Source organism: Lampetra planeri, chromosome 11, assembly GCF_965212315.1.
Source record: "Lampetra planeri chromosome 11, kcLamPlan1.2.h2, whole genome shotgun sequence".
Classification (NCBI taxonomy): Eukaryota; Metazoa; Chordata; class Hyperoartia; order Petromyzontiformes; family Petromyzontidae; genus Lampetra; species Lampetra planeri.
In genome coordinates, this window is record NC_136117.1 from 4,625,696 (window position 1) to 4,651,550 (window position 25,855).

The window sequence follows — 25,855 nt, forward strand, 5'->3', positions numbered from 1 at the left end:
AATTCGAGTACCGTGATATTTCGCCGGTAATTACAACCAGCATCATCAGGCGACAGCCACAGTTGTGGGGAAATCCTCTTGTTTCAGTCTTAAATAGAGGGGGGTAAATGAATAACATTTTTTACATAATTTAATCGACAAACCCAAAAACTAAACAAGGTGGTGTGGTGAGGCGAATAGTGGTGTGTGTGTGTGAAAAAAAGGTGTGATTGTGAATTTGTTTGGGGGCATGTGGGGCATGCATTGCATTATGGGGGACGGGTGGAGGGCTATGATTATGTAACTTGGTGAGGTGCAATGGATGGGTGCAAACTTGTGTTTGCTGGTCAGGGAGTAAATTTGGAGGTGCCGATAGGAATGGTGGGGATGAAATCTTCTAACACGAATCCAGTTTCACGTAGAAGTGCAAAGGTGTTCTTTAACGGGGGCAGAATGTAACAAGTTTGTGGTCTGATCACATGCAAAGTAAGTCATGGGTTACAGGCTTACATTGCAGTGAGGAAGAACAGCTTGGACAAACGGGACAGTTGACCCAGTAAGAACCAACACATAGTCACCAGCAGTATTACAGTATAGATGAAGATAATTAATAATAATAATAAAAAGTAATTACATAAGTATACGTGAGTTGTGAAGATTTATCTTAACAGTACCAATTGGACATCTGTAAAAAAGAGTTTCAAAGCTCATTGGATTCATCCAGTCTAAATGAAGATTATTCATTCTGATTACTACCTGCACACATTTACAATAAATAACTGTGCCTACAAATGCATGTTTTAGTCTTGTATGTGTTGATTGTTCATTACAATTTGAAGAAAATGTCCTTATGTTTATTAATCCATGAATCAAACCAATAGTTGGTTGAGTCATCAATCAGTTTAACACTCGGCTACGGCAGCTCTACTGGGGTTAGATTGGAAGCTGACGGAGGGATCTGAGGTGTAGCAACAATCAACTAAAATGAGAGAGGAATCAGGGGGCACTGCGACAGTCCACTGAGGGCTATGGTGCCGGCAGTCAGGGCACGAGTGGTGTTTGGTGGAATGGTGTACAGGGGTAGACATTGAGGGTGTATGTATGAATGTTTAACTTCTTTCGCACTCTACGTAGCCAACCGCAATAATCGGAGGTGCGGTGAAAGGACGACAAACACAACACAAAAAGCAGTTCTAAAGAAATTAGTTTCTCCATCTAGATTTAAACGTGCGTAGCTCCAGTGGCTTCCTAATATCGGAAGGGAGAGCATTCCAGACGGCCGCAGAAGCGCATCTGAAAGCGCGTGATGCGGTGACCACCTTTTTTCGATAGTTAGCAGTCATACGGGTGAGCCCTGGTGCATTTTTGACCGAGGGGGAGGGTGCAGCATGGCAGAAGAAGGCATTGAAAGAGTTTGGGTGTGCGAATCGGGTGAGATGCAGTCGTCGACGTAGGGTGGAGGTGTATCACCTGCATAGAATTATCGATTCTTTGGGGAAGGGGAAGGTCAAGGGGGGAAGCGGTTAAAGCCCCCTACGAGGGAGTCCTTGAAGCAGAGGTCGTATTGGGCAGAATCAGGCGAGTGCAGGGTGAGGGGTGAGGTGCGGGGGAGCTCGGTCCTGCCGCTGCCGCTGCTGCTGCTCTGAAAGGAAGATGCGGGGGCGAGGATGGGGGTTGGGGTGGCGGAGATGATGGAGCGGGTCGTAAAGATGGAGGAGAATTGTGGGCGTCTCGGGTCAGGAAAGTTGAAGTCCTTGTAAGGTGCAGGCAAAGGGGACGCCCTGCAATGTCTTGGTCACCACGCCACTGCTGGTGGAAGAGCCTCCGCTCGAGGGAATTCTTAGGGGGTCTTTGGTCTACTCTTCCACGCTGTTCAGACGTCTTGGAAGAGTTGGAAGTAACCACACTTTACCCTGCAACGAGCGTACACGTTTACGCTGCTGGGTGGATAGAGGTCGAGGGCTTTAAGAAACATGTGCCATCGATTGAACTCTCGTCGTGCCGGGAGATCGAACCGGCACCCCCTCTGGATTGCAAATCCAGAGGGGGTGTCATTATTCAACCGCATCAACTGTGGGTTCGCGGGTTCACGGAGTAGAACAACGGAGAGCGGGGACACCGTCTCTCTGCGGCAGGCCGTTTGTGTGTAGTGGTTTGGAGACTCGCCGAGTGTGATGTAGGGGGTCAGGAACATGACTGTTGACTACTCGGCCGTCGCCTCTCAATCTCGTCATCTTAGTGAGCATGCCCTTCACTTCTAGGGCAAGCCTGGTGACAATGAGTGGTGACGGAGGGCATAATTGAGTGTCCCATGTCCATGCATGTGGGTGTCGAATGTAAAATAGAGGTGGAAGAGTCAGAGATGTGTGTGTGTATGTGTGTCTGTGTGTCTGTATGTGTGTATGTCTATTTATTGAGGAGTGGTCGTGTAGCGGTTAGTGAGCTGCGCTATGAACCCGCCCAGCGACCTGAGTTTCATTCCCGCTCACGGCCAACACCAGTAACGATTATTTGAACCCGTCATGGGCCCTCATCTAGGTTGACTCAGCTTCATTTGAGTATCTTGTGCGATGCGTAAACATCGCCACTCGGGAGACAAAGGCGGCCCGGCATGGTGCTGGCCACCCACCCCCTTGTGTGTCGTCTTGACCTTCATAGGTGCTCGCTAACAACACTTGCCATAAAAGTCTGTTTTTATTTGTCTGTTTATTTATGTATGGTGAACGGGAGTGTCGTGGTAAGTGCAGTGCACAACAAACCCAGCAACCCAAGTCCAATTCCTGCTCACGTCCTACATCGGTTAAGTATATCTCAACTGATTCTGGGCCTCCCCTAAGTTTGCTCAACCTTAATTAGCACCTAATGTGGTGTGTAAACATCAGCATTGGTGAGACAAAGGTGGCCGAGCATGGTGTTGGCCACCCACCCCTTCTTGTGCCATGCCGGACTTGCCCCAACATTCTGTGAAAGGTTATATTGGGGATATTTGTCTTTGTGTGTGTGTTATGTATGTATGGCTCAAGATTTCTGCATCCCATCCAATCCCACTCCCCCCTTCACCTCGCAACACCACACTCCACGCTTAGGGTTCTTGAGCCGTCATTACCGATGGGAAGTAGAGATGGCTTCCTCGGGCTTTCCTGAGCAGTGCTTTTCAGGTGACCCCATCAGCAGATCTGGTTTAACCTCATGTCCATCTGGTGTATCATCATCGCCATCGTCAACCATAATCCACTTTTGGATCAATGCTTTCCCCAAGCCGTTTCCATCCCTCACAGTTTGCGTGATGTAACGGTGCGCTCGGCACCTGCACACGAGTCGTGTACAGCGCGCCATGTCCACGGTGGACGTCCTCTCGGACGCGTCCCTTCCTTTGCCGCCACTCTGCCGCTCTTCTTGACCGTCGGCCGTCTTCCCTTCGAGTGATGCGTCCCGCCCAAGCCCGAGTGTGAATTGTGTTTTTAAACTGCGTACGTTCCCTCGAACATACGTGCCTTTGTTCCATTTCGTTTTTGTTCATGACTATACTTCTGAACCTAATGCCATAGGAGGACACTCATTAAAAACTGTATTTGTAGGAACATTGGTATGTTGCTTTTCATGATTTAATTAAGTTTTCCAAAACCACTCCTTCTCTTTGTTTAATATTCTTGAACTCGGTCCACCTTCAGTAGCCATCCCAGGTACACACACACTCTGCTGTGTTTTCCAGTTGTCTCCCTCCAACAAACACCTCCGTGTATTCAGTGACCCTGTCGTGCGTGATCTTTGTTCTGCCCACGTTTACCCCGAGCCCTAACTTTGCAGCCTGCATCGTAAGCTGTTATAACATTCCCTGCCGTTCACTGCCATTGGAATCAGAATAAAAAACATTTATCAGAATCAAAATATTTACACTGGAGGAATGGGATGAGCTAAAAAAATATTTTTCACAAATGTCCAGTAGTTTAATAAACTAAACTTCTTTTTTGCCAGCGACCTAGCCACAAATGATAGCTCAACGAAGTGGCATATCACGTGGAAATTTATAGCAGTCAAACACTCTAAACGCATGTTTATAAATGTGGAAAAATCCACGCCCCCAGTTGGACCACGGGGAAAACACGCAAACTCCAATTATACAGGGATTGTCAGGGTCGGGATCGAACCCACGAACTCCTGCAAAGCAGGCAAGGTGGTGAACATCTCATCACCGTGGTGAGGTATTCAGTAGTTTCACAGATGCCGAGTAGTTTCACTGATGCCCTCTAGTTTCACAGATGCCCTCTAGTTTCACAGATGTCCCATAGTTTCACAGATGCCAGTATTTTCACAGATGCCCAGTAGTTTCACAGATGTCCCAGTATTTTCACGGATGCCCAGTAGTTTCACAGATACCCAGTAGTTTCAAAGATGCCAGTAGTTTCACAAATGCCAGTAGTTTCACAGATGCCAGTAGTTTCACAGACACTCAGTAGTTTCACAGACAGTCAGTAGTTTCACAGATGCCAGTAGTTTCACAGATGTTCCGTAGTTTCACAGATGTCCCGTAGTTTCACAGATACCCAGTAGTTTCAAAGATGCCAGTAGTTTCACAAATGTCGTCCAGCGGATGTTGCGATGACAACGCCGTCGGCAAAAAACACCTGTATCATCCCAACAGGAAATCCTGCGTGAGTGGTACGCCATGTGCAGAGAGAAGAGCATCCCTGTCTCCCACGGTTTCTCACTGGCGGGCACACTGGGTGACCCCGTGCGCATCATGGAGTGGGAGCTGCACGGCCTGCCCAGGGACATGTGAGTTCGTGGCACCAATTAACTTCCTCCGGCGGAAAAAAAAAATACGTTGACCCTTAACCTTCTTCACACGTCGCGTTTGCCCAATGCTGCGTCAGGATATAAATTTGCTCTGCCGAAGTGCTGTAAGTGGATGTTTTGGAGGGGAATGGCTGCCTTCGGGATTGCACACAGTTAAAATGCAAGCGCGTTTCAAAATGAACATTTATAAAATATCCCAATATTTATTCTTGCTGTATTTGCCTCCGTGCAGTTTGCCGTTCTCGGTGTGCTCTGTGTGCGATGTCCCTCTGTGTGTTCCCTCGCTGTGTGGTTTACGCCATTTTCACCTGAGGACGAGCGCTTGTGTTGCGTTCGAAACGTCGTGATTTCTTTTATTTTTATTTTATTTCTACATGCGTGAAAGAACCAATGAGTATGCTATTGCATGTACCATTAGACTTAAAATAACATTTAGAATTCAGTAGAATACACAGCATGGTAAATTGTGGTCATTAACCCCCATGATCCACACGAGATGTGGGAAGGCCCTCATCCAGCAGCGGATTATCTTATATGATTTTATATTTATAGAGGGCCTTTGCTCAAGGCACTTAACATAGTAAAAAAACCGGTGTCGTAAAATAATGATTTAGATGGCAGGGGCGTGCAAGGCCTGAGGAATGGGTGACCAAGACTGAGGGGTCACGAAAAGGTCAGGAAGGGACGGGAAGAAGTGGAGGGGCGAGGGGAGGGAAGAGCAAGAGAATGGAAAATGGATAAGAGGTGAGGCTTTAAAATTGACTAAAGGGTTTTATACATATGCCCACAAAATTACTTCAGCTGTTACATTTACATTTTGAAATACTGATATTAGGATGTATATTCTGGGGTTAATTAAAGTTAATTTAAACGATTGTTTCTGTCTATCCAAGGTAGAAAAGCAACCAAATATCCACTTACTTTTTTTTTTATCAACATTCGTTGACGTTTTAGATCCTTCTACGTATGGTCCAGGTTTAGTTTCTGAATAGGGATTTAAAACAAAAAACAATCAAAGGTTGGCTAACATTGCCGTTGGTGCTTTCGTGGTTGTCCGAACGAACAAAATACGTGCAGTCTTCATCTTCTTTCGTATGCCGTATGAACGGAGCAACGTGCCACATTTGTATTCTTAGTTTTTTGTAAGTCATTTCACGGGCATGCGAGGAAGCCATGTCTGATCAAGTGCCTTAACAATTCTTTTCTCCAGATTTTCAGTGGAGAACGCGATCATCGTTACGTCGGCGCAGCGCTGGCCACTGATGATCGACCCACAGGTCCAAGCCAACAAGTGGATCAAGAACATGGAGAGGGCCAGCAAGCTGCACGTGTGCAAGCTCGCCGACTCCGACTATGCCCGCACGCTCAGCAACTGCGTGCAGGTTCGTGGTGGCGATGCGATTTGTGGCCATAATCACGATTTGTAACGTTGGTGGTGCCGGGATGTTGCCGTGACCACGGTTGGTAACGTGGTTGGTGCCGGGCTGTTCCTGTAACCACGATTGGTAACGTTGGTGGTGCCGGGATGTTGCCGTAACCACGATGGGTATCGCGAATGACCGTGGTCCCTAATGCTTAGCACATTGCAGTTAAAGTCCAGAGGTGGTGGATTACATTTCCCGGTGCAGCTTTTGAAACAACGGCGCAAGTTTCTCAAATCCCCACCCACACCGCCTCATTTCACCCAGCAGCGTGGTGAGGTCAAGTGTGAATACTCTCAACTCTTTTAAAATCTCCGGCCAGCATGAAGGAGTTGGCCAAATATCCTCTGCAGGGGCCTCTCTAGTGTCCCTTTCGCCAGGGCTGCACATTCTCCCTTAAAATGTAACATGTATTGGGACCGAGGGCATTGCCTTGAATTGTTATTGATAGACTTTTAAATATAATCAGGGCACTGCTGAATGGCAAAGTAGCAGTGGTACAGTCACTGGTCTTAACCATCACGCGGGACCGTTAGTGTAGCAATGCCACAACATCCCATTGCCCCATTTGTTTCATTTTGGGACAGTTCTTACATTTGTTGAATTGTCGAGTAAGAGTTCTTTACTGTGTAAATATTCCCGCATTTACAATCGAAAAGTAGCCCATTGGGGTGCAGTCGTGAAGCATAACTAAATAACGTCGTTTAACAAGTTGAATATTGCATTATTTGCGGCTGCTTGCGTTGTGGCCGAAACGTCGTGAGAATTGTATTTTATTGTTTTATTTTTTTTATTTTATTATTTCCCTTCTACGTGACTTTACCGAAAGAACCAAGAAGAAGAGGAAAACGTATGTGTATCAAAGTTAAAAGTAGCAAGGATGAGGTCTGTAGCGATTTTCCCCACACAGTTGAGTGAATCGTTGCTATTTAAGGTCTCAATTAAGGGTTGTGAATCAATTACCTTAGTTTTTTGCATTGTGATGAAGATAGCAGCCTCTCGTGGCTGTAGAGGTCATATGAAACATTACATTTGCCATGTACAAATTGGAAAACATTGATTCTCGCATTTGCAAATGTGTGCATGCATTGTGAGCTTCAAAACAATCAATATTAATTGACAATCAATGCGTCATTACTTCCATAAAAAACGAGCTGGTGTAGCTCAAATATCGGCAAAAGTAGGTGGTATCTTCTCTGCAGCAGCAGTGGCTTTCTGTTCTACCCATTGCTGGGCAAGCTCAGTGGCCTGATAGGGCGATAGCTAGAGGATGACTTCAGCAATCTGATTTGCAAAAAGGACATGATTACCATACTCTTTTTGGTTGCCTTGAGTTTTCCCGTACGGCCATGAGGTGTTGGTTTTGTTTATTAGTCAATGAGGAAAACAATTACAGCCTGCCAATTCACGGTTATATAGGTGACAGGATATGAGTCATTTGGTCAAATTTCCACAACTGGACAGTTATTTCTCTGGGCGTTGACCAAAGTGTGCAACCTGTAACAAAGTGGGACATTAATCACCCAAGAACTTGCTATTGTGCGACTCTTTCACCGACCAGATTCCATAAATAGCCACAAATAAATTATCCCTTTTTTGTGTTGTGGTGGTTTGTGCACCGTGGTGAAATACCGTTTGATCAAATCTCAGAGGTCAAACTGGGCAGCATGTGAGGCCATCTATGAATTTAAACCTTGATGACCTCTGGCTCTTAACTTTGACATTGGGTTGGTCCACGGTAACACTGTAAGCCACCACCTCTGATTTCCTCACCCACACTGGATACTTGACCCCTGTAGTATCGGTTATGTGAAAGTCTATTTTTATTTATCAATATGATTATAATAATTAGACAGTGGTGCAGAACTTATATGTGACACATTGCGTTTGGTTTGCCAACTGTTTTAGTCAAACAAAAAAAAAACCTTCAATATCTTGAATGTCGAGCAGTGCTTGTCAAGCTGCAGTTTGCATAAAACTAATTTAAATTCTACGGTTATTAAAAAGGCATTAGAATATTGTCATCATGTCAAAATTCATTATGTATTAAATAAGCGTTTTAATTTATAATTTATTTAAACAATTTTTTTAATAAGTTTATTTCAGCCAGTAGTCACAATCACTTTTATAATACATGCCTCTGATTTTAATTATTTCTGAGTGTTAATTTTGCCCATTAGTAAAAGCCCTGATTCTAAAGCATGGCTCCGTGAGTCGTTCTGTACAATATATTGCCAATTAGAGATAATGAATGGCACCGTTAAATTAAGACTTGTCCATTGTAACTGATAATTAACTTCAATACAATTTCTGAACTGCCGTATAATGAAGGTGCACATCACATTACTGACTTTCTTAAAAAGTCAAGTCAAAGTCAAAGTGTCTCCATTCTCAGACTTTCTACACCAAATCATTTAATTGTCTACGCTACCAATCAATTACTCAAATGGAAGTTTGGTCTTACTAATTAATTGAAGTTGTAATAACAGCTGCGACTATTCAATTAAACCCCAGCAGCATACTGCAGTTTTGTTTACTGAAATAATACTTTGACTGTGCCAAGGGTACCTTAGGCAGAAACGTGTTCTCTTGTGCGTTTGAAGTAACTGGTGTCGTGCAGCTCACCATCACCCCCTCCTGGACACTTGCATATTGACGATAAACTGATCGTAAACTGATCATATTGAATGCATATGTAAATATCGGCCGATTCAAATATTCAGTGAAGGGGAATTAAACATACCTATCTCAAGTGTCCCTCCGCTCCAGCAATGGGGTGATGCTCATGTCCATCGATGGTTCTGAGCCAGTGGTGACAACTCTATCAGGTTCCCTGCTGGTTACGAGGAACCGCGAGCTTATGCTCCGCGATCACACAATCATGTGTCCATTCCGCAAACATTCGTGCGCATTTGAAAATGTTCTATTTATTATGAATTGATAATTGGAGGTCAGCATAACAACGGTCATCCCGTGGCCACGGATTCCGTGAAACTGATCGCGCTGCGGCTCATTTCTCCCCCCAGTTCGGTTACCCCGTGCTCCTGGAGAACGTCCCCGAGGAGCTGGACCCGCTGCTGGACCCCATCCTGCTGCGGCAGACCTTCCGGCAGGGCGGCGTGGAGTGCGTGCGGCTGGGCGACGCCGTGGTGCAGTACAGCGGCGACTTCCGCCTCTACATGACCACGCGCCTGCGCAACCCGCACTTCTTGCCACAGGTTTCCGTCAAGGTGGGATTCCTCTTCGCGTCCTCCTCCTTTCTGGGATTCTACCGCGCGTCGGAAGACCTAACGGAGAATGACTTGACGACGACATTAGAGATTGGGGCCAGAAAGTTGTGGTGCTGCTTGAGCATATTTGGCACAAGACAGAGGAAAGTGGAAACAAATGACGAAATGTGCAGTGGACACGTACAGGGCCAGCTGCCCATGGATCGTGATGATGACCGCACGTAATTCTCTGTGATGTCCGACGTTTCGCTGCACATCCTGGGATATTCCCGAAGTAGCTTCCAGCACACAAACAACATTTCTTGCAACCGCAGTATTCATTGAGTGTTTATTTATTCAGAAATGTATTTCACCTGGAATATCCATCGGATGGAACGCCGCATTTGCAACGTTGTCCAGGGTAGCTTTGCTGACGAAGCACCCAACACATGGAGCAAAACGTCGGACATCATGCTAAGAAACACTCAGTACAACCCAAAAACACATCGGAGAGCTCAAGAATATTTCTGTGCCTTGTTTCTCCCTCGAAGACTCATTGAGTTAAAAATTACTTTTTTACGAAAGAGAGACTTGATTTGGATATATGGCTCATTTCTGCACAGCACAACCATGACAACCTATGCGGTAATGCATGGTGTGGCCTTTCGTGTCGCTCCACAGTGGTTCCAGCCAGATTGGCCATGGAGCAACTCTCCACAGCAGAGGACTTGGGAATTGGTTAAGTTGTAATTTGATTGGGTACATGAAAGCTTCTACACTGAGATAAGCCACTGGCACGACTAGGAACTTGGCATCCCAAGTAGTTACAACGTGTTTAACGTTTGTAGCAACGTTTCTCCGACTTATGTATCTGTATGTATGTTGAACTTCTTTCGCACTGTATATAGCCCATTGGAGGTGCGGGGGACGGAAAATAAACTAAACACAAAAGGCAGTTCTAAAGAAATTCGTTTTCGATCTAGATGATTTAAAAGTACATAGCTCCAGTGGCTTCCTAATATTGGAAGGAAGAGTGTTCCAGACGCCCGTAGAAGTGCACCTGAAAGCGCTCGCGATGCGGTGACGGTCTTTGTTCGATGATTATCAAAAAAACGCTGCGATGATGACCGGAGTTTGCATGATGGTTTATGCTCCTTGACGGGAAACATTTTTTATACAACGTATCACTAAAGAGTACATAAGGGAAACAATTTATTTACAATATCAACCATCTGCTGTACATTGAGCTTGCAAACTACCAAGTCGAGTTCAGTTTATTTGTTGAACCCGGCGAGAACTCAAGAGACAAGGACAGTCTCATTTGCAGGAGCGACCCCTTGTGAGTACATGGAAAAACAAGAACTAATTGCATATAAAGAGCATCGCGCCCATCAAGGGACTCCGGTTTCAACTCAATCCAGAAATGCCTTCATCCAAAGCGAAGGAGTGGCAGCTACCAAGCCACCTAATCATCCCTTTATAATAATACAGTAATGGAGTGCATCGTTGTTAGGCACATGCTGAATGTATGGCTTGTTAACACCCTAATGCCCAAAAAGGCAATAAAATTTGAATACACACATAAGCCATTAAAATGCAACTGTCCTAAATGGACCCTGAAGTTGGCTAATTTGATACACTGCCCGGTACTGTAATTGGAAATGAATGTCTACCCGTAGCCCCATCGTCAAGCAATCAAACCACTCCTCGCCTCTAATCAGCCAAATTGCCATTCCGTGCCAGCCGCACCGTGCACCTATTTCTCGCCCGTACATTTGATAAATGAGTTTGAAGAAAAGTCGAGGCAGACGAAAAGTAAATGGGAAGGTTTAATTTGCCAAGCAATTAGGAGGCTGCCTCTGGGAGGCAGTGTGCAAGAGGCTTGTCCCTTGAACCCCAATGTACGGTTAATAGACAGCACTGATGGTGTGTTTCGTCTCCAGTGGCTACGATCACTGAACGTGGCTCCCAGCAAATGTGTCACCCGAAATGTGTGGACGTGCCTGCATTGGGCCCCCCGCCACAAAATGCCCCGCGAGATTCTCAAGCATCATTTCACAGCAGTAGGCAGCTCCTGCGTGGCAATGTTGTCGTAATAGTTTTTAATAAATTAATCATTACTTGCCGACAACGAAAACAAGGAATGTTGTCTGCCGATCCGTTTATCGTAACGTGGGCGGCAGGGGAAATAATATATTGGTGGCTGGAACTGTGTTTTTTATTACGAGGTGCATGCTATTTATGTTCCTGGCGTTGTATTGCTGTGGGGAATTATTTTGAGCTGTGGAAAATTCTTGGAATGATAATTTTATGAATTGTATGCACATCGGCTTTTGTGTACGTGTTTTGAACTTCTTTTGCACCATACGTAGCCAACCGTGCTAATCGGAGATGTGGATTTTCGTACATAACACCCGCGTTGTGTGATATAGTGTAAGCAGCAGCGTGGCACGAGTGTGTTTGAAATATAAGCCATAGTGTGCCAACTGCATTTGGCGCGTCTGTGTGGTATACGGATGACACATTTACATTCCGTACATTGGAGACTCTTACAGTTCACCTGTGCAGTATTTACATTGCGTGTGTGTGTTTCCCGCACCTCCGATTGGCACGGTTGGCTACGTACGGTGCGAAAGAAGTTCAACATACATACATATCATATGCAGTGTGTGAACAGCACATTCATATTGTGTGTTTATGTGTTCATGGGATATGCTCGTGTAGGAGGGAGTAGTGGCGCAGGGCACAGCACTTTGAATTTTTAACCCGACTGAGTACAATATAGCACCAAAGCCAACATCAGTGGAGAGTGATATCCGAACCGGTCCTGTGCACGCTAGGACTTACTCTGAAAGTGGAACGCGCGGATGAGAGAATGAATGCAAATTAAGAGGCCTCATATTGAATGTTAAGGCAAGCAAGGTGGCCATGAGCGGGATGTCGCTATGTTGGGAAGACAACAGATGGACAAAACTGGTGACGGAATTGCTGCCAAGATGAAGAACGTCCCAAAAAGGATGACCACGGGTGGAGATAGAGTTATGCAATTAGCTCATGTGGAGGATCAATCTCCTGAGGTGGATTAAGATGGTAAAGTATAATGCCAGCATGGGGAGGGTCTCCATCCAGCAGTGGATAGATCTGGGCTGATGTTAACGAGTGCCCTGAATCTTCTGATTTTAAAGTCGTGCTTGGAAGTTATCGATTTAACACTATAATTGCCTTTTGATTTGTTTGTAGAGATTATTAGTAAACTGAAATTATTCCAACAAAATAAAATGGTACGTAATTGTTTAACAGAGCATTTTAATAAAATAAATTGCCAAACCATTTGTAAGCAGCTGCAAAAATAAATTAATAAGATTTTTTTACAAACAAATGCAACTTTGGAGAGTAGCCTTCCATTTATTTACAGAATGTTGTTGAACTTTTTTATTTTCTTCGTATAAAAACCCACCTATTATCTCTTTATTTCAGTCTATGTGACCACAACATTACCCCGGTAACTGGGGCACGCATTCGCAATCGCTTTTATTCTTCGAAGGGCTTAATAATTCTCTGTGGAGTATACCCGTGGACCTGTGCCACTCCCAAGATGCCCCCGGTGTTGTAAAGCCTGTAACTGTGCTGCAGGTGACCCTGCTGAACTTCATGATCACACCCCGGGGGCTTGAGGACCAGCTGCTCAGCATTGTGGCAGCAAGGGAAAAGCCGGAGCTGGAAGAGGCCAAAAATCAACTCTACCTGGAAGGGGCCCACAATCGGTAAGGTCCACCGGTGCCACACAGCCAGTGAACAGGGCGGCGCGTGCACCTCACAGCAAGAAGAGCCTTGGGTGGGTTCGATTCGCGACTCGGGAACCTTTCTGTGTGCAGTTTGTATCGATTGTGTGTGCGCGTTCTCCCTCTGTCTCTGCGTGGGTTTCCCTCCGGGTTGTACGGTGTCTTCCCATAGCAAAAAAAACCAATGTAACTGATGTTGGTCAAACATCCCCAAAGCTGAACAATTACTTGCAAGTTACTCAGTTGGGATTATGCATTTCAACATCACCCCCCCCCCCCCATGCGAAAATCCTGAGTAAACGAGTGAAATTATCTCAATAAAAGCATCCTGTGTTTTGGGTCCATGTTCCCATTGCACATAGAATATATAATCAATAACATGCATACAAACCAATAATTGGAATGTCTCTGAGTGGATGCAATTGAGGAGATGGAGTAATAAAATAAATTCGTGTGGAGGTCCTTGGTGGATTTTGACATCGCAGAATCATGAGGGCGATGCATACATGTCAACCCTTTATCAGTGCCTACTTTATTACAGACCAATTCAGACCTTATTGGTCACCCCGTGCCCCTTATAAACATCAACGTTCATCCTACAAAGTTCCATCACAAGGGAGAAACACAAACAAATATATTTTGTTTGCCCATATTGAAACGGCTGTACGCCGTATGGACCTGAAAACTAAATTTCCCTGTGACAAGAATACGTGGTGAACCGTGTGGGTTGACAGCTGTGGTGATGGGAGCTTCGGGAGACCTTCATCCTACATTTCTGCATTTTCACATCTCCATGTACAGATAAAAACAAATATTCACCGGCCTATTTGCATTCCTGATCGATATTTTCCAGCAGCATTTGTTTAATCAAACAAACCCTTCACCGGTTTCCACTTTGTGTAATTTGCAGTCATGCGTCTAACGCAAGATTGTATTTGTTATATGGAGATGAACAACAACAAAACAGAGGTCTTTATTATTACAGCTATTACCCATAATGCGCCACAACAGGGCATAATGACTTAGTACAAAATATAATTAAATCAGATGCAAACCCGCTGACTTGAGCGAAAACTATTCCTCCTGAAGTGACTGCTCGGGGCACTTGAATTAGAGCCACATCGAGGCCGAGGAGAACCCTCGTGGGGTGTGCATCGTGCACTCCCATAGATAAAGGCTTCTGTTCGCTATTTTTCACAACTTGTGTCACATTTTCCTTCCATTAGCAACGTTAACTTCTAAGCTACGAGCTCCTGTGTCATCAATCGCTTTCTGTGGAATTAATCAGCACCCACCCCCTCCTCCCATCCTTCATGTGCTGGGTGAGCTTCCATTGTGCAACGCTACCCACAAGCACATGGCTAATATTATAGTGAAGTCTTTCCCTAATGCATGGCAGGCCATGAGTTTTTAATTGTTCTGTTGTTACCCATTCAACAAATATGGCAATTAACTTGATTTGGTTTACATGTGAATGGATTATATTCAATGATGTGGACATTTACCGTGTTTGTGCTTATCTATTGGCAGAGTGTGGACGTGAAAATTGTTAAAAAGTATTGTTGGTTTTTAGAATTGCCATTGTATTACTATCATTAACTTACCATTGTCATTTAACTGCATTTTCAAAATACTTTCTAATTATGCATCATATTCTTCGGGTTATGAGACGATGTGGAATATAAGATGCACACTATAAGTGTTTTTGGGAAGAAAACAAGTTTTATATGGAAGATGCGATGTTCTGGGAAGGTGGTATACAAGGGTATGAAGCGTGTACTGTAGTTGCGAATTTAGTCCAGGTGTTGGGAAGTAGCGATGTATGTATGTTGAACTTCTTTCGCACCGTACGGAGCCAACCATGCTAATCGGAGGTGCGGGGGAAGGAAAACAAACTCAACACAAAAATAAGTTCTAAAGAAATTAATTTTATATCTAGATTATTTAAAAGTGCATAGCTCCAGTGGCTTCCTAATATCGGAAGGAAGAGCATTCCAGACTGTTGCAGAAACGCATTTGAAAGCGCACGATGCGGTGACCATTTTTATTCGATGTCTATCCAAAAAGCCGCTGCTGCGAGGATGACCTGAGTTCACATGATGGTTTATTCTCCTCGACGAGATCAGCATGGTATTGTGGTTCATTTGTGTCAAGTACTTGTAATGAATGTGACCTTATAATATTTTCGTTCGGCAACCGGAAGTGAATGCAACTCAGCAAGCACTGGGCGGACATGGTCAGATCTTGCAATACCAGTTACAACACGTGCCAGATAATTATTCTACATGCTGCAGTTTTGTAATGTTTTTTTTTCAGACGTCCCGTAGAGTAGTGAGTTGCAATAATCGAGCCTTGTCGATACTTTGCGTGTCTTACTATCCGGGAGAATACGATAATGGTGGCAAGTGCCTGTGCAGCACCAATAAATTACATATACCGGGATTATAAAACTAACCTTTAAAATACAGGATTAAAAGCACGTCTTATAATTTTAAGGCTTTGCCAAAGTAAAAACAGCTCTTACAGTTTCCACGAGTCCTCTCTTGTATGCGGAAAATCCAGCCGTTGCTTGACAACACAGCAACACGCGGTGGAATATGTTTTATTGGATGCATTATCAGTCGTGCTTTGTGATACACAGTGTCGGGTCTGGAAAGGGGCTCAACGGGGGATCTTAATTTGATTTCTGCTGGTTGGGGTTAAGTCTCCTATTCCTTTGAGAGGACATCTCCCACTAACCCCATTCTCTGTCTCTGTGATTACGCGAATGTTGGCTGTGCTGACACTCTTCTCTCTTTGAATTCAGCAGGTTTTTGTCATTTTATTAAGGCTTTTGTGGGTATAGCAATTCCACTTTCTCATTTAGAATATTAAGTAGTTTCCTCCCTTGTTACTTTGTACAGAGCTGTTTCATTGCTAACCAGAACGTGCAAATTGAGCAAAAGAATCCAGATCAATGTGGACAGCGAGTGGGGGATTGCCTTTATTTGTTTCACACCAATGCAGCCTTGCCAGTGTTTCCCCATTATCAGTTTTATTTCGTGTTTGACAGAACAGCTCAATAAATGCGCCGGCAATTGTTGAACAAAAGGCTTACATCCAACGATTCACAGCTCGCATATAATTTCCATGAGAGGCAAATAACATTCGCAAATGAGCATTTTATTTATTGATTATCTCCAACTTTAACGTGTTTATATTTAACTTCAGCATGCTGCCACATCGTTGTAACGGTGAGCACACTGGACTTGCAATCTGGAGGTCGCCTGTTCGATCTCCACGGCGCGGCAGTTGAAACAATGATGAGGGCTTCTTAAATCTCCCCCCCCGCTGTCTCCCCAGCAGAGTGAATGGGCAACGCCACAGCCAGTCGATCGCAGAGGTCGCAAACGGGTTTTGATTCCTTACCCGTACCCGTACCCGGCCGCACCAGGGTCGCAAACGGCGACCCGTACCCTACCCGAAATGAGTGACAAACGGTGACTCACCAGTGACTCAAGGCCTACCCGTACCCGTACCCAGCCGCACCAGGGTCGCAAACGGGTACCCGTACCCGGCCGGGTAGCCGGGTATCGGGTAGGGTACGGGTATCGGGTACCCGGTTGCGACCTCTGGTCGATCGGCAGATCGCGTGTTGCTGGGTAAAGCGTGGGCACTCCCACCTCTTCAAAACACGTCTGGCCAGTGTGGGAAAGTATGGAAAATACATTAGAGAGGGGTTCCCTACGGCTCTTCCACCAGTAGTGGCACGGGCGAACAATTGCAGGGCTGCACCTTTCCTGCTTATCTTACCTCCTGAAATTTGGGCATTTGAAGGAAACTTCAAAGTCTTTTCCTGCTCCTACTCGATGGGACAAAAACTCGTCTCTTTTGCCAGCCCCGAAGCGAGTGGTAAACATTCCACAAGCCCATGGTGGTGCCAGAGGCTCCGCGTACAACTTGAAGTACGACATTTGTTACTTTTATCCAAAAGATCAGCGGACTGGAATTGAAACTGATGAAAAATAATTATTGTATTGACAAAAACTGAATCGGAAATGTCGTAATTAAATCAATTTTAACTTTAATGTAAAAAAATACAATTTTCATACGTTTTCTATTTAAAAAAACGATGCTTTACTAAGCGGAACTGTATTGTGCATTTATTTAGCGTTATATGTCAAGGGCGAATAGATGTCATACGATGCTGTGCTGTACAAATCTGAACGCTACAAAACGGCCAATGAGCCACAACGCATCTAAAAATGAATATATAATTAATAATAAGAGTACAATTGACGGTGGGGAGATGATAACTGCGTCGCCTGGTATACAGAAGGTTGCGGTGTTCATATCCTGACCCTGACGCCTGCTGTATTTTTGGAGTTTGCATGTTCTCCCCGTGGTTGCGTGGATTTTTCTCCGGGTCGTTCGGTTTTTCCCTGCACATTCATAAACACACGTTTAGAGTATTTGGCTGCGATACATTTCCACATGATAAGCCGCTTCGTTGAGCTATCATTTGTGGCCTGGTCACTTCTGAAAAATATCTATATAGGTCAGTGGACCTTACCTGGTAAAATAAAAAATAAAAATGTACGCTATTCCAACAGCACAAATATCACAAAGGTGCTATGTTTCACAAACATAATCTGCAGTAGTGTGTGTTTCAATGTGAATTTCAACATGAGAAATCAAACCATCTTTTTCTGGTGTGGCAATGGTTGGCGCATGAGGCTTGTGATGGGTGTGGTGATTGAGGTATGCAGGCGGCCCCTGAGAAGTGCTTGCTCAATACTTATCTCGCCCTCGCTAGGTTGTTCACTTTGTTGATGCCACATACGGTGGAAAAATATGTAATGAATAACAAAAAGAAAAACATACTGATCATGTTCTCACTTTAAAGGTTGGCACATAATTCACTTTCGTTGGCTTTACGCAGGAATTGGTATGGCTATACATCTATCATGAGTGCTCAGGCTCTCTGTTAGTATCCCCAAGCATTAATGTTGTAGTTTTACATTTGCTTGTTTCACTTTGTTCCATGGAATAGCTTCCATTCATTCGCTCCCTTTTTTCATGATTTGTCAGGTCTTGCATTTTTATGTTTTTTTTTCCTCTCTCTACTTTTCACTTCTCTCCATATTCCTTCTCTGTTCTCTCCTTCATGTTCAGTCTCTTCGATGTTTTTCCCGCTACTTATTTCCAGTGTCCCAGTATCTCAACGTCCGATCTCTCTCGCTGCCCAATCTTTGCGTGTTTTATTTTATGTCTCTTTACGCTGTCTTAAATTTATTCCGTGATCGTTCCAACAGTCCGTGATTCTATGAATACCACGTAGCAACATTGCCCCCTACTGGCATACTTGCCCATGTTCAGGCTGGTGCTGCGTCCACCTGCAATTTCTACATCCTTATCTAAAGGAATGTATTAAAGGTACTGTAGTTTAATGAAACTATTATATTGTTGATGTATGTTGAACTTCTTTCGCTCCATAGGTAGCCACCTGTGTTAATCGGAGGTGCGGGGACAGACAACAAACTTAAACACAAAAATCTAAGTACGTTGATGGAGAGAGTGTAGTGGTTCATGCAGACTCAGTATCTGGAGTAATCCATCAATAACCTGGTACTGTTGGACGGATGTTGCAGGAAACAGCTGAAAGAGCTGGAAGACCAGATCTTGGAGGTGCTGTCTACGTCACAAGGCAACATTCTGGAGGACGAGACGGCCATTGCGATCCTGTCATCCAGCCGACAGCTGTCCAGCGAGATTGCTGACAAGCAGGAGGTCACAGTGCGCACCGAGAAGCAGATCGATGAAACCCGAAATGGATACAAACCTGTAAGTTCTTATTCATATTTTTGGTTTTTTAGATAAAGTCACGTAGAATGGAAATAATTAAATAAAAATTATATAAAACAATTAAATTCTCACGACGTTTCGACTGCAACACAAGCAATCATCATCAGGTTTTATCTTAACGTCAGCACCACGGACAGCGATTTGGCAGTTGGTCAGATGGACGAGTCCATCTATGTTAAGAAAAAAACGCCACTTTTTTCAAAGTTTCTTCCTGTGGATTTCACACCTGATGATGATTGATTGTGTTGCAGTCGAAACGTCGTGATAATTTTATTGTAAAAAAAATTTTTTCCCCTTCTACATGATTTTACCGAAAGAACCAAGAATATGAATCCCTGCAGTCACGAAAGCTTTAAATAAAAATGTAACCGTAAGTTCTTCTTCGGGACTTTGGGTTGGACTGTGGAAGAAGGTGGGCTGGAGAAGTTAGGAGAAAACTTCTTCGAGAGGTTTGATATTCGAGAGCTGCTTCACAAAATCCTTCTCGATCGGCCCTAATTAATCGACCGCCAGGTGAATGCCTTCATGAGCCATCCACCGTCTCTTGAAGAGTTAACGTAATGCACGTGTTTTTGGTATATTGCAAAATAATGTAAAGCGAGTAGACGTTCGGCGCAGTGGCCCTTTAAATTTGGAGGATGCGTTGAACAATGCGGTGCCTAGAAGACACAGGGGAATTTCAGACGCATCATTGAGATATGATCATTGTTTTTTTTATATTACAAAGCAAACAAACTATGTAATTATATAACAGGTTTTTCATTTGAGGGCACCTGTTGTGTCAGGGGATATTAATTGTATTTCCATTCCTCTAAATATCATGACGTTGCTCGTGTGTGTGTATTGGCTTTCTTCCTGGCTAATTGTAGCATTTGAGCACTGCCCACTCATTTCTGAACGTAGGCTGGGGGAGGAGGACTTTTACTTTTCAGGGTGCCTGTTGTATAATCGAGCTTTTATGTTAATTGTTATTGCGTACCACTGCCAATGCAGCACCACCAAACCATTCATTACATATATGTCGCTACGAAATAGTCTGTCTATCTGCTGTGAGAAAGACCATTGTCCTAATTTGTCACTAATATATCGTTTTGTTTAAAAGTCGTGTTAATCAAGGTATTTTTAAATGTGCTTGTCCACCACTCTTGATTTCGCAACGCAGTCCCTTCAATATGTATTGGTGTTTGAGAGTGGCTCATGTTCTTGCCTCGCATCCTAAAACTAAACTAAACTATTTTACCAGATCAGGCCCACTGAGCTGTATAGCTATTTTTCAGAAGTGACTTGGTCACAAATAAAGTGGCGTATCACGTGGTAATTTATAGCAGCCAAATACTCTTAAACGCATGTTGCTGAATGCGGAGGGAAAACCCGGAGGACCCAGAGAAAAATCCATACGACCACGGGGAGAACATGCAAACAAATATACAGACATCGGGGTCGGGATCGAACCCACGACCGCCTGTATACCAGGCGAGACAGTTAACATCTCGCACACCGCAGCGCCAAAAGTCGTCTTCCTGTCCACAATTCGTCCTCCTTGGCAGGTGGCGTCACACTCCAGTGTCCTTTTCTTCGTCATCTCCAACCTGGCGCATGTGGACCCCATGTACCAGTACTCGCTGGCATGGTTCATCGGGCAGTATGTGCAGTCCATCGCTTCCAGCCGGCCCTCCAGTGTCCTGCACGAACGCACCGAGGCCCTCAACAGTCACTTCACTTACAGGTGTGCGGCGGGGATGTTGCCAAGGGCACGGGGGGCTCTGCCCGTAGCTCTGTGTGCGCTTGCACCCTCTGCTGTGTCGGTTTTCCAGTTGCACGTGAATATGAACGATGCGCACTGGTGGCACTGGGTATAAGTAAACTAAGCAAAAGTTGGAGAGCTCTAATTAACTCGGGGGGGGGGGGGGGGCCCAGATTCATAAAATTATAGGGGTGCACCAGATATCAGCTCAAACGCAGATCTCATTTTTAAAAAAATAGTTAGCATCATTCTTATAATAACTATGAAAAAAAATTGTAAGCATAATTAATTATTAATTTAGCTGTGATATAATTAAGTGATGTAGTTTGTCTAGCATATAATGTTTGTCACTACCTACATCTTGTTCCAGCCGTGAAATTATTCGGTGAAATCAAAATACAATTACAGATACATTATAAACGTGTGTTCACGCAAAGCAATTTCCTCCTGATGAGAAAGAAATATCTACATATATCAGAAAGTGGCAAAACAAATAAGAATGTTAATCTGTTTAAGCTGCTGTTGACGTTATTTAATGTAACCCCACACATAGGTTAACGGATTCATGGTGAAAGTGTATTGCCACCAAAGCGTTGGAGATTTCACAGATTGTTGCCTTCGTGCTCATCGCTCCCAAGCAGTGGTTCCCCAAAGTGTGGTCCCAGTGGTCTGCGATGGTCCTTCTCAGGCTGAGCTCCACTTGCATTCGGAAAGGTTGTGAGTTTAAATTACTGCCCGGAGTCAACTCAGTTCATTGGTGTCCCCCCCGCCCCCAGAGTCTGTAAAATAAGTGCCACTTTGCGGGAGATCAACAGTGGCCATCCTCTGGAGATGCTGGCCTCCACCGGGGGAAAATGACATGTTTACCACCGTCTCAGGACTGTCAAATAGCTATACTGTACACTGTGCCCAGTTCCCGCTTGAGCTGGGAGATATGTGTTACACTTACGGTAGATATAGGTTATGATTTCACATTCAGAAGAAACATTTCGATTTTAAATCACCAAACAAATGACAACCTTGGTTTGCCATCCCCTCACTTGGGTAATATTGGCCATTTGTCTTTGTTGGATATATATTTTTTATGGTGATTTTCACGTCTAATTTTTGTTCTCTCAGCTAATTGCAGCGTTTGAGCTCTTCCCACACTTGGCCTTAATGTGAGCCGGGTGGGGAGGGGCTGTTCAGGGGAATTCTCATTAACTGGAGATGTTAGGATTATAATTGAGCTCAACCTTATCGCCTGCGTGTGTTATGAATGATAATGGAAGCTCAAGAGTCGAGTGCCTTCCACAAGTTTAACTCTTTCCAACTGAGGGTGAAAGCGTTAATGCATAGGCCTTCTCTGTCTGCCTGAATCATGGGACCATGATGACGCTTTTGATGGTGATCCAATAGAAATTTAACTTTTAGTAAAACGTCGTGTTGCAAATTTGGGACTTGCGCAAAAGAAGTCTGGCCAAATTAATCCGAGGGGTTGCCCAAACTTGTAGGACATAATCCAACACAAAGGCATTTTGCATGCAGTTATCCGTTGGCTTTCTGCATCCCTAATATATGTCCAAAGACAAAACCAATGTTAAAAACCTTGGCAGAACCTCGTGCATATGCGTGATTTGTATTCCTCACTACATCTTCGCAAGTAGACATTGAATCAGCTAATGGCTTCAAAAAGTAATGAGATATAGCAGTTGCTGATAATGCACTTCGACATGCCATAGCCTCTGATTATTTAGGCCATGTTTTGTGAATATAATGGCTCTATGGGCAACATTGGCATGAAGTCGTTGCAGAGGATTGTGTTTCATGCGGTGGGATCAATCCAAAATCATGAGGTAATTGCACTTCCTGTGCAGCTCAATGAGACGCCACAGACCAGTTGATGGTGCCACCTGCTTTCACCCGATAAGCAATTCCTGAACTCAACCGTTGCAGAGCTTCTCATGTGTGTTTACAAAGACTCGAGCCAGTTAAGAACGTGCCACCTGGCATTGAACCATTCATTTTAGCGGCATCAATAAGCTCTTGGGATTTTTTAAAAAGTAATGCGCCCTTATTTCACACCTAATTTGGCAATACATTGCCTTGAGAATGGCATCACTGCTAATTGGGTCAGTTAAAATTTTAGTATAGAAATACGTTTTTTTTAGTTGTGTAATCTTTTATGCAACAATGAAAATATACCATTTCAGATTCATTAACGGTTGCCACAATATGGTCAGGGTATGCCTGCTCTCTACCGAGCAGATTTAGTCCTTGATGTTATGAGATTCATGAATAATGTTGAACTGGTCTTCATTTGGTGCTCTTTGTAATGATGCATGCCAATTTAGTGTTACTAAACACTTAATTTTTGGAAGCAATATTTGAACAAGCTTATATATGAATGCATTTTATGTATAATACACAACATGATTAATGCCAAACGTGCAATTGTTCACACTTTTTACAAAAATACACTCAGAAATAATTGACATTTTAACACTCATTGGTGTTTATGCTACAGAGGCTGCGATAAACAAATAATGATTTTTTTTACGCAGCGAATTGTAAACATCAATTGAAATGTATTCAACTTAATTTAGCAACCATATATAATATATTTAAGTATGTAATAATACCAATAAATACAGCCCTTTGTCAATCCACTGTCAGATGAAGGCCTCCCCATGCCGTAACTATCACAGCAGTTGTTTGACCATACTTCACCACACTGGTCAGTTTGTGTTGGTGAATGGGGCAGCCAGGACTGGTTTCGTAGTGCAGTCGCAGTCCACTGCATTACCCCTCCGTTTCAAATGTCAAGCATTGAAATTCGATTTTTAAATCAACTCGAGTTTAGACTAGAACGACTTTTGTTGAAAGAATTTTTGGCCGTTGTGTTGCACATTCACTAATTAGAAAAAAGTGGTTGTCTTTAACGTGAAATTTATTGAAAACACTCTGCCTTTAATGATCAAAATTTACATATTCTCAATTTTCATTAGCACACTCAGATGTCACTGTTAGTCCATGAGCCATAGCAGAAATTGGTACCAGCTAAGGGAGATAACGTTACTAGCACCGACAACTATGCGGCTAATACAATAACCCACTCAAGTCAAATGGATCTCACTTAACTCACTGTTATTGGCCTCATAAATACATTGGAACCAGTAAAGTTATGCCACCTCGCGTGGCACAGGACAAGCGTAAAATGACCCGAGTGGCGTGGCGCGCCTCTGCGTGTGGCCCCGACAGCATCTACACAAACGTGTGCCGCTCACTGTTCGAGAAGGACAAGCTGCTCTTCTCGTTCCTGCTGTGCGTGGGGCTGGCCCGCAGCCGCGGCCGCGTGAGCGACGCCGACTGGCGCTTCCTGCTGACGGGCGGCGTGGCGCTGCCCAGTCCCTCCTCCAACCCCGCGCCGGCCTGGCTCGAGAACCGCTCCTGGGCAGAGCTGGCTCGCTGCTCTGACCTCCCCGGCTTCTCCGGACTTGCAGGACACTTCTGCGACAACGTGAGGCTCCTATGGCGGCAGCAGGGAGATGCACTGCCTTTTGTACTTTTCCTCGCATCGCGAATGATTGACCGCACCTAGGCCTTGGGAAGGTAAGGTAATTTACCCTTTTTACCGGGTAAAAGGGTAAAGGTGTCGACATGCCAAGGGGTTAGGTAAAGGTTAGGGTAAAGGTAGCGCAGAAGAATTACCCGGTAGGGTAAAGGTAGCGCGAAAGTATTACCCGGTAAATACTTTGTTTGCCACTCGCTAAAAGCTCCGTGGCGCAGTCCGTGACCTCCATTTAAAATTGGAATCATCGAGGGTATTCTATACCAGCTTTACTACCCCGGCTTCTCCCAAGATTTGGATTCTTGTCTTGGATTAATACACGGCCTACGCAGAGGGTGGGGGGGGATGCGTGACGTCAGCAGGCACACTGTGTAACGCTGCCAAATTTCAAGTTTGTTGCATGTCGGGAAGTATGCTAAACATTTCGAACAGACACACATATTCACAAATTTCCCTTTTTTATATATATAGATAAAGCGCTCTACCTAGCATTTACCCGTTATAAACCTTTTTCATGTGTAGTACCCCAGTAATTACCCTGTAATCAGGTAATTTGTATGGGGTAAGGGTAAAAGGTAGGGTAAAGGTAGGCTCGTTGCTTTTGGCCTTTTACCTTACCTTGCTGAGGCCTAACCGAACCTCCAATTAGCACATACGTTGCGAAGGAAGTTCAACATGCGTACACACGAGACAAATACGTGTTTGACCGGGTCGGTTTTTTTGCGTGGTTTATGCTCGACAGCTCTTCTAATGGGTTTTTGGCTGTAGTGCGTGCTGTTTGTTTGGCGTGATGTCCAACGTTTCGCTCCAGAAGCTCCTGAAGAAGCTCCCAGCAGGTGGTGCAAAACTATGAAGAGCATTTCGTATATGCTTTTCCACATTTTAATAAGCAGAGTGCATTTCTGTTCATGAACAGAATGAAATATTACAGATTAACTGATAACCATAATCAAAATGGCCACCTTATTAACATTACAGTATATGACACGGTGAAAAGAGTTTCACATTTTTTTTAGGCCTGTGAGATGTCTGGGTTAATATTTTGTAAAATATATCGGAATATGGTTTTTCAATGGGGACTAAACTAAGACAAAACAAAATATATTTTAAATGTAATTGATGTCAAGGTACATGAGATGAAAACTTTTCACTCTATTTTAGAACTCCGTTTTCGCCTCAGAGGCACAGGTTTATTTGAACATTCACGATAGCCGATCAAGCGCAGAACTTCATAAAATATATTTGTTACTTTTATGACAAAGTCAATTTATGTCCATTTAAAATCACGACGTTTGTTTTAGATTTTAGAATATAATACTTATTGTACACCAAATAAAGTCTAGGAGTGCCTGCATAGCATATAGAGGTTATACTTTTATACTGACTGTATTCGAATGAGACCAGATAGCTATAGTTGGGACATTTTATCAAGTACAATTGTGATACATAATATAACATCGATTCGAATTAAACAGTTGAACAGCGGGGTTACTCGATCCACTCATCTGCATGTTTAACCCCCCCCCCCC

General features: G+C 44.0%; 1 protein-coding gene across 3 annotated transcripts in view; it reads left to right on the forward strand.

Annotated features, from left to right (window-relative positions):
* Positions 1-25,855, forward strand: part of LOC144721221 (dynein axonemal heavy chain 3-like) — an 814,808-nt gene that overhangs the window by 747,244 nt on the left and 41,709 nt on the right. For all 3 annotated transcript variants that reach the window (XM_078598660.1, XM_078598658.1, XM_078598659.1), the window contains 7 exons: positions 4,622-4,755; positions 5,987-6,158; positions 9,224-9,427; positions 13,040-13,170; positions 18,819-19,011; positions 20,580-20,758; positions 24,017-24,275. In XM_078598660.1, the coding sequence (XP_078454786.1) occupies positions 4,622-4,755; positions 5,987-6,158; positions 9,224-9,427; positions 13,040-13,170; positions 18,819-19,011; positions 20,580-20,758; positions 24,017-24,275 (1,272 nt within the window). The remainder of the gene's footprint in view (positions 1-4,621; positions 4,756-5,986; positions 6,159-9,223; positions 9,428-13,039; positions 13,171-18,818; positions 19,012-20,579; positions 20,759-24,016; positions 24,276-25,855) is intronic.